This window comes from Panicum hallii, chromosome 5, assembly GCF_002211085.1.
Source record: "Panicum hallii strain FIL2 chromosome 5, PHallii_v3.1, whole genome shotgun sequence".
Taxonomy (NCBI): domain Eukaryota; kingdom Viridiplantae; phylum Streptophyta; class Magnoliopsida; order Poales; family Poaceae; genus Panicum; species Panicum hallii.
In genome coordinates this window covers 13,015,615-13,025,761 of record NC_038046.1, presented here as the reverse complement: position 1 = coordinate 13,025,761, position 10,147 = coordinate 13,015,615, and the positions used below count along the sequence as shown (strand labels likewise).

At 43.6% G+C, this 10,147-nt stretch overlaps 1 protein-coding gene across 1 annotated transcript; it reads left to right on the top strand.

Moving 5' to 3' along the window:
• On the top strand, nt 1-2,786 carry LOC112893255 (putative receptor protein kinase ZmPK1). The gene has a single exon (XM_025960476.1). It carries the CDS (start codon nt 202-204, stop codon nt 2,566-2,568), a length of 2,367 nt encoding a protein of 788 aa, XP_025816261.1. The 5' UTR covers nt 1-201; the 3' UTR covers nt 2,569-2,786.
• The last annotated feature ends 7,361 nt before the right edge of the window (nt 2,787-10,147 follow it).

Here is a 10,147-nt window from a genome sequence, read left to right as displayed (position 1 = left end):
ACCATAGTTAACATGTAAGAAAATACGTGGGAACAAATAACTACCTGCTCATGGCTTAGGCGTAGAAGTTGCAGCTTCCGTTAAAGTTTGACTTCCCAACAGCGCCTTAACAGCAAGTGGGTGCTAAAACAAGACCATATAAATTCATGTTCATCATAAACAGAAGCACCATACCATGCCCTCAAGAGTCAAGACCTAAACATGGCCATGTCCCTTTCTCTAATCATTCTTCCATTGCTTGCCATTCTCCCATCCTCATATGCTTCACCCAAGCCAATGCTAGGCACTGGCTCATCCTTATTGGTAGAAAACTACAAACAAACTTTCCTTACCTCACCAAATTCCGATTTCTCCTGTGGCTTCTATGAAGTTGGAGGGAATGCTTTCTCCTTCTCCATCTGGTTCACAAACACCATCGAAAAGACTGTCGTGTGGTCTGCAAACCCCAAGTCCCCTGTGAACGGCCATGGCTCCATGGTTTTGTTGAACCATGGTGGCAACTTGGTCCTCACTGATGTCAATGGCACCGTGACATGGGACAGCAAGACGGGATCTGGGAAGGGCACGACGGTTGTCCTTCTTGATACTGGCAACCTTATCATCAAAGACTCCAATGGTGCAGTTTTATACGAAAGCTTCTCTTCACCGACTGACACCTTGCTGCCTTTTCAGCCACTCACCAAAGCAACAAGGTTAGTATCTGGTTACTACAGCCTCTATTTTGACAACGACAATGTGCTGCGCCTCATGTATGATGGACCAGATATATCAAGTATCTATTGGCCAAGTGCAGACTACAGTGTGTTTGAAAGTGGGCGGACAAATTACAATAGCTCCAGGATTGCAGTCCTCGATGCTGAAGGTTATTTCCTATCAAGTGATGGGCTCAATGTAAAGTCATCTGATTGGGGTATTCAGATCAAGAGAAGGCTAACGATTGATTATGATGGAAACCTCAGAATGTACAGTTTGAATGCGTCTAGTGGGAATTGGATAATCTCATGGGTGGCCATAGCCAAAATGTGTGATGTGCATGGGTTATGTGGACAAAATGGGATATGCCAGTCTTTGCCAAGCTTCCATTGCTCATGTCCGCCAGGACATGAGATGATTGATCCACAGATTTGGAACAAAGGCTGCCGGCCGCAATTCAGCAAAACCTGCAACAACACAGAAGAGTTTGAGTTCATCAAGCTCCCCAAAACTGACTTCTATGGCTTTGATCTGAGCTACAACCAGTCTATCTCACTTGAAGAATGCAAGAAGATTTGCTTGGATGCCTGCTCCTGCTCTGCTTTCACATACAAGGTAGGACCTGCACTTTGCTACACCAAAGCTGTACTCTTCAATGGCTACAGCTACCCAAGTTTTCCTGGTGACAACTATATAAAATTACCCAAGAATTTGGGCATAACAACATCCTTAGTCTCCAGAAAGTCTGAACTCACATGCAACCGGGATATCCCTGAGATTGTAGAAGGATATGCAAGTATGTATGGAATGAACAGCGTCGATAAAAATTGGACAACTTATTATGTGTTTGCAGCAATACTGGGAGCCCTAGTACTGCTCTTTACTGGAACAAGCTGGTGGTTTCTTTCCAGCAAGCAATATATACCCAAGTCAATGGAGGCTGGCTACAGGATGGTAACAAGCCAGTTCAGGATGTTCACACACCGCGAATTAAGGGAAGCAACTGGAAAATTCAAGGAAGAGATTGGAAGAGGGGGCTCTGGAATTGTTTACAGAGGAGTACTTGATGATAAGCGAGTAGTGGCGGTAAAGAAGCTAACAAATTTCTCACACAGTGAGGAGGAATTGTGGGCAGAAATGAGTATAATTGGAAGGATTAACCACATGAATTTAGTAAGGATGTGGGGTTTTTGCTCCGAGGGTCAACACAAACTACTAGTGTATGAGCATGTGGAGAATGAATCACTTGATAGGTATCTATTTGGCAATGTAAGCAGTGAGAGACTAATTGCATGGAGCCAGAGATTCAAAATAGCATTGGGAACAGCAAGAGGCTTGGCCTACCTGCATCATGAGTGCCTTGAATGGGTGATCCATTGTGATGTAAAGCCAGAGAACATACTCCTGACCCGAGACTTTGAAGCTAAGATAGCAGACTTCGGACTAGCGAAACTCTCAAAGAGAGACAGTTCTAGTTTCAAACTCACCCACATGAGAGGAACCATGGGGTACATGGCACCAGAGTGGGCGTTGAACTTGCCGATCAATGCAAAAGTTGATGTCTACAGCTATGGTGTTGTCCTTCTTGAGATTGTTACAGGAAGTAGGGTCTCAAGTGGGATAACAGCGGATGGGAGGGAGATCGAGCTTCGGCAGTTTGTGCAGGTCTTGAAACAATTTGTGGAGAGTGAAGATGTCAAGGATATAGTTGATCATAGACTGCAAGGTCATTTTAATCCAGAGCAAGCAATGATAATGTTGAAAGTTGCTATAGCTTGTCTTGAAGAAAGGAACAGCAGGCCTACAATGAATGATATTGTAATATCTCTCTTGGCATGTGCTGAACAAGATGATCACCCCGCCTACTCATGGTGAGCTGCAATAAGCAATAATGTCTCTGTTTGCAAAATGAGGATTTCAGATTCTCGAGTAATATTTGTAAGTAAGGCAAGGAGTACTTGATAGAGAAATGTAGATATGTTGCTTCCTTTAATTCTAATTGACTGTGGAACATTAAAGCAGCATTGTTTAACACTACACTAGTGGTGGATATTATCATACTAATATTTCTTCTTGGATGGATTTTTACAAAATGTTAGTTTGTTTATAAAGCTCCTGGTCACTAACTTTTAGACACATACAGATTCGATGCAACTTGTCCAAATTTATTTTCTAGTTATAATAAGGACAACTTAGTTCGGTTTTCTCTTAGGTCCTTGATGTGTAATATAAGCCCCAAAACTGCCGATTGTTCGGTCTGTATTGTTTGTCCTCTTTTAGAGACCTCCTTTGGTGCATCCATGAGAGACCACTTACCATACTTAGCGCATCCATGAGAGGCTGCTAAAAGTTCAGAATAATAGGTTGCGTAAATTATCAAGTTATCATCAATTTAACTATCTGAAAATTATGGAACACTAAACCAGCATTTTTTCACACTCACACTAGTGGTGCATATTTCTCATACTAATATGTCTTCTTGCATGAAATTTTAGTATTTCAAAAATGTTAGTTTGTTTATAAATTTCCTGGCCACTAACTCTTCAACATATAGGTTCCATACAACTTCTACAATTTTATTTTTTATAATAGGACATGCAACTTTGTTCGCTTTTCTCTTAGATCTTCTGATGTGTTTTTAAAGACCCCCCCCCCCCCCCCCCCCCCCACACACACACACATTTGGTGCATCCATGAGAGGCTACTTATCATATTCATACCTCGCGCATTCATGAGTGCTCAAAGGTTAGAATATTAGGTTGCCTAAATTATCAAATTGTCATCAATTTAACTATCTGAAAATGTGTTTCTAATCCGTCCAAAAAGAATTCAAACAACATGCTAACTAAAAAGAGAAGCCAGCATCTGGTTCAAATCTATCTGCAGAAAATCAGAATAAGCAACAATATACTTTCGCTAACTAGAGCAGTGACAAACTGAGAACATTACACTTCCAAACTAAACGAGTACTAAAATGTTAATATCACCAACAAACTGAGCCGAGCCATCCATTATTCATAGTTCCATATATGCAGAGGAGCAAGCTAAGAGAAACATCGAGCGTAACCGTCCATGCCCTTAGCGTGTTTGGCAGAATTCCCCAAAGTCATTACTCAGTAGTCACTAACAGCAGAAAAAGCAGATGGGAGATAGGCCTCACCTGCGCGACAGGCACACCGGAGTAGCGCTGGGCGGAGAGTCCGATGGCGGCCGGATCCTGGCGGCTACCGCGGCGTGGTGGAGCGGCGCGGAAAAGGAACTCCGAAGAGCTCAAAAACCTCCAAAAACTGTCGGCCCCATCCGAAGAACTCGGTGGGTGTGAGTTTTTCCTTCTGATTAAGCCCGGCAGCGCGCTAAGCGCCGCGCGCGGCCTTAAGCGTCGAGGCCGTCTGGGCCCGTGAGCCTGCAGATTTGAGCTCGAGACGGGGTGAATGACCGCCATTGTCTTGGGCTCAACAGTTCGATCTGCCATTTTTTGGATCTCTCTAGCATTCCCGATGGGCCGAAGTTCAGCTGCCAAGAGCCGAGGAGTAGAACTGTGCTGAGCTCCGAAGGGTGGGAAGGGACTCGGGATTGACTCGCCCCTCTTCCCTCGCCATACACATGCCGAAAAGCGAAAACACCACGCACATCCTTTCTCTACTCTAAAAAAAACTAACTAGTGGATAATTTTTCGGTGCGTATCTTCACCCCCACCTCCTTTGGTCATTTTATCGTGGATAATTTTTTAGTGCAATCTTCACCCCCACCTCCTTTGCTCATTCTGCCGTCCATCAACTTACGCCGTCCGATGTTCCCGATGCGATATCGGCCTCCCATCATCTCTCCTCGGCCCGCCTCCCACAGTCCCACCCCCACGCCTCCCGACGCCCTCCCCCTTGTGACACCCGCCCCTTACGACGACGCGGCCGTCCGCTGCGGCCGCTCTCCCCATCGCGCAGCCGCAGCCCGCGAGCCGGTACGCGTCGCCGACGTCGCGCCGTCCAGCCGTCCCCGCCCCGCCGCACCGCCGTCCTGCCGTTGCGAGGAGTCCCCGTCTGTCCGCGCGAGGAGGCGGTTCCCCGGCGGCGGTCTTGGCTTGTAGAGGACAGGCAAGTCGCCTGCCTACAACCCTCGTGCGGAGTCAGCGTCGTCCTGCCGAGTTTTATCACACGCCATTCTATTGCAGTCTCCGCCCGGCCAGCCATCCTCGGGGACGCATCTCTCGACCCGACGGTCCGCGAGAGCATCACCTTGTCGTGGCGAACCGGGACAGACTGAGAGGCGCGATAGAGAGGGAATGCGTGACGGTACAGATCTCCACATCCCGTCCGCCCCCCCTCGCCACCACGCAGTTGCGCCGCTGCGCATCCCCACCGCACCCCGCACCGCCACGGCAGCCCACCTCGCTCCTCCTCGACGGCGTGCTCGCCACCACCTTCCTTCTACTCTACACCTCCGTCTGCCGCGACATCAGCGATTCCCGTGGGCCGCCGCGGTGGGAGCAGCGTTGGCGGGAGGCCGAAGCGGCTGGCGACGGTGATGGTCAGGCGCGCGGCTCCTCAACCCTGGTAAGTGGTAAGCAACAACAAGGGCCTGCCAGCCTGCCAAGGAGGAGCATGAGAGGAAAGAGGTGGTTGCGAGCAGCTATAGCGATGGCGGACACGACGCGAGAACAGATCAGGAGAAAAGGGCGGAACACGACGGACAACAGGCAGCAGCAGCCGCAACATATCAGGAGAAAGGGTGGGACGCGACGGACAACAGGCAGCAGCAGCCGCAGATTGTGATGCCTGCGACTTTGACTCCCACCAAGCAGGTGAGGCATCTTCCTCTATCGAGCAACATGTAGCAGATGATTGTTATTGGATTCCAGCTGATTTAAACACATCCAAATGCTAATTAAGACGGTGTATAAATTATTATTTATAGCGTGTGCCTACATCAGTTTACTAAGGGTATCTGAAATAAGATTGTTACAAACGCTAGCAACCTACCAAGCACATGGCACAACAGACACGCCGCATAAATTAACTGGATATACAAGAGGATAAGGCTTTGCTAGCTTGCTTTAACAAGCTTCATTTCTCCTACAATACTATCTGAAGCTTATGGATTCAAATCAAATCAGCATTTCTTTTCTACTGTCACGGGTGAAAAGAAGAAGAAGCCATCTTTGTGTTACGCAATACTATTTCATTCGACAACTTTGTATATCAGTCAATCAGAAGCTTTGCTCACTGGCTGTTGAGTTTCAAGTTTTTACTGTTGTCCATCGAGCATGAGCACTGAATGCTGATATAGACCGTGAGTAAATCACAAAATTTAATATTTTTTAAGTTACTTGTTTCATATGCCCGTTGAATTTATTTTTGGATTTCTAAAGTTGGTTATGGCAACCAATCTACCTGATAGATATCAAGTCTACCAACAAAACTATCTTACAACGAAACTGATATCATCAAATAATTATGCAATGATGCAGATAGATCGAGCATGCACAGAAATAGAATCTGTTAATATGCTATGAATGATCCCTGGTGTGTTAAACTCTTGGTTAATGTGTTGGTGGCATTTCTCTCTTCTCTAAATCAGTTGAAGCCATAACATTTTTTGAAAAAAAAAGAAGTTCTTTTTTAAAAAGCTAAGCGTTCTAATATTTGATCAGTTGAAACTGTTTGTTGGCATCTCTATCACGTACTGTAAGGAGTTATGAAATGTGGCACTTCTATCTCTATACTGAAATATTATAGTTTTAGAAATTTATCAAACTTGAGATAGCAACATGCAAAGGTTGGTTCGTCCAGATCAGCACTGTAATTCTGTTGCCTAAAGAAATTCTATCTGGAGCACTTTCAAGTTTATTGCCTGCCTGTTTGGTCCGCTCAGGAACAAATGCAGATATATGGTGGTTTTCATTTGCAGCTATCATATTCTTGTTCTGATGTAAAGTTGCAAAATGTGGCATACAAACTGCATGTATTAACCAACTACTTGCAGGTGAATTTTATAAACATATGGTCAGTGGTGGATGAAGTCTTGTTTTGCACTATGCGAACTTCTATATTGCGTTAGTTTTCTAATGGTCTATGAACAAGTATTATTTAAACATCGATATATCTATTTGTGCTTGAATAAGGTTTGTGATGGGCTGATGGATGCTTGTTTTTTTATCTCTGTTTATATTTTCTTTGACTTCTTTCCCTAGCTGTTTGCCTGTTTCAGTACCCAATTACAAAGATTTCTACGGTCATTAAGAGAAGCCATCTTCTTGACTGATATGGAGCTTAACACAAACACAATATATCCCATGAGTCAAAGACATTTGTTAATGTAGTCTAGATTCCATAAATATGCTCTGTATTCTAAATATCCTGGTTACATTTGCGATTTACTTGTTTAGCAGTAGACCACTCAAAAAAACTTATTGTCTGATCTATGAGTTGTATGACATATTGTGTGGTCAATGCTTGATATGCCTGTAATGGTCAATGCCAATCCATGCTAGCTGCCCACTTCTATGATTCAAATGTCAATATGAGAATCCATAGCTCTGTGGGGTTTAATGTGTCGCTTTCAGATGATATCATCAAGCATTAGGCTGCTGTAAGGTCTGTTGATTTTTTATTATATTTTTAATTTTTTTTCATTTGAATATGATTACAGAGGTTATTCTTTCATTTATATGGCTTTCTCAAAATAGGATCAGAGATAGTCATGGTGGCCTGAAGACGTCCAGGTTTGCACAATCAATATTTAAACTAATCTGAATTTGTTCCCGAGCATCCAAATGCAATAATGTAACCCATGTTTAAGAGTTAATATATTTTTAGTCAAGTTTGATGCACCAGCCAATAGAGGACAATAGAGGCTCGTCGTCGGGCTTACAGGGACGCCCGTAAACGTTGCGGATTCAAGAACTACGTAAGACACGAAAATAGAATGCTAGGGTATGGTAGAGCTCTTCCTGTCTCGTCGCGGCTCAAAATTTCAGATCACGTGGCAACACACAAGCAAAGATCTTTCTAAAACTATTATACAAATGTTTGCTTGTGGATGCAATTAAGCCTAATTGTACTATGTGTTGCCCAAACACGGTGTATTGCTATAAAAATTTTTCGCCACCTGCACGAACCTAGTCAATAAAAAAAAGAAAACACCACGCACCTGCCTTAGCGCCTGAGCGAGAGCGACCTACCTACGACATCCCCAGTAGAACGCTTTCAAGGCCGCGCACAGGCTGCCGGGAAGACCGGCGCCTCCACTTTGATCTTGTTCTGGTCCTGACATCGTTGAACTAACAATCTCGTTCAGAAAAGTCTTGTTCTAGTTCGTTGTGGCAAGCAATATTCATGGAACTGAAGCTCCGCACGCAAAAAAAAAGAAGTACAAAAACAAGAGCACTGCAAATGCATTCAGATTTCTTCCATATCTGTGTTCATGGAGGCATGGAGCTGACATTATAGAAGCACATTGAACCATAAACTTGCTGCAAGGCATAATCACATACAGCTACGGCTGAAATGAATGATTTTTTTTCTTAAGCAAACCGAGCACGACAGGTGCCGATTATATTGATAAGAAATGATTGAATATGGAATACACATGCTTGCCGTATCATTTGGAACATGAAACTGGGAAATGAGCTTTAGTTTGTTTCTCAAGACAAAAGTGAAGAAAGATAAACCATCATGGCTTTATTAAAAACAGGGAAGCAGTGGCAACGTCATGATAGTTGTTGCCTGTTCAGGAGTCCATGCTAAAAAATAAAGACTACCACGACACCAAAACAAGTAGACTCTGGCTAGCTATCTCCATCACCATACCTGCTCCTTCTGATTGGCCCCATCAGTTTCTTTCCCCATTCAACACCCTCATATGGAAGAGTTAGAACCCCATGAAGTGCGATCTGTTTCTACTTAGCTATACAATGAAGATGTCTCACCGCTGACAATCTGCACAAGCGAGGTTGGAACATAAGAAATCCATCTGTTGTATTTCGTGCAGAACCCCATCTGATGTATTTCGTGCAGAACCCAACTAGAATCCATGCCTCACCTGGTTCTTCGATGCTCTCTCTCCAAGTAAATTTTCAAAGAAATCAACCTGTGGTGGGGAATTCAGCTGACGCCAGAATATAATCAGTTCATCACTTTATCTGCATTGCTCGGGTGGTCCAAGCTTCTGGTTCTGAAGGAATATCTGCCCAGAAAAGAATGCACGGACCTTAACAAAGCATTTAGAGTAATTCCAACGTTACTGAACTACATCCAAAAGGAACGAAGTACCACAATTCTGTGGCTTCAAAGCATCTGCGGTCGAACCCAACAGTTCCTGTCTGTCAGGTTTGAGCCTGCAACCTGTAGCACCATACAGCAAACCACACATGCAATGGATAAACAGAAGTATCATAGTACTTGATAGTATGTAGCCCTAGATGCTTGAAATTATCTCTTTGTTTGGTTTCAAAATCCACACTATGATCAATAGCAGCACTCCAATGGCGTTTTCATTAGAATAACAAAACGGTGAAAAGGCAGACGGCTAACCACCTGTCCAACTCCACATAAGCAATATGTCCAACTCATCCATCCAAATGGTGACATAAAATAAAAACAAGGACAATACCAGTTCTAATTAGCAAGTAATTCCCATCCCACGACAGAAAGACCAAAGAAAGAACATTGACTACAAAAATGTTGACATTGAGAAAGAGCAATCAGGTTGTCACCAACAAACTTCTATTGCCGGTTCAAAGGGTTGACATTGAGAAATAAATCCAGCATCTTGCACAGAATTTCCTACAAAAAAGAAAGTAAACAGATTTATTCAGATTCATAGTCCCAGTCAATTAAGCACTTCAACATTCAAAACAAGAACTTAAAAAACACCCTAGTTATATCACATCTTTCTCTCTAAGCCACCACAGGCTCATACAAGACATTCGCTTAGGTGTAGAAATAAAAATTAGCAGCATGGGTTGAATTTTGGCTGCACGAAAATTCAGTGGTACACAATGAGAAGTGAATCAGAACTAGATAAATTCATGACTCATAAGCCCGAATATCATATAACAGTATCCATTTCTTCTTTCCAATGATGACACCAATAAATGCTATGAAATCCTAGCTCAAAGTAGCGAGTATCAGCAGTTTCATATATCCCCACAAAGAAACCTAATGAGAACCAATGACTACGGGAAGTGTTGATATTCAGAAAGAAATGACAGCTTGTCATCGACAAACTTTTGTTGCCACTTCAAAGGGCTAGCCTCTGGTACATAGCTCAACAGAAGTGGTGCTCTATGAAAAGATGGAGGACGAAGATATTTCATTTAAGAAAACATGTCCTAGTAAAACAGAGGCAAAATAGCTGTTTTAGTCCCTCAATTTTGATCCGAGGGTCAAGTTCATCCCTCAACTTTCAAAATTGGCCAATATAGTCCCTCAACTTTCGTTTTTGAGTCAAACTCATC

What these genes read in the sequence shown, in the direction of transcription:
- LOC112893255 (XM_025960476.1), top strand. Translation starts at nt 202, where the DNA reads ATGGCCATGTCCCTTTCTCTAATCATTCTTCCATTGCTTGCCATTCTC.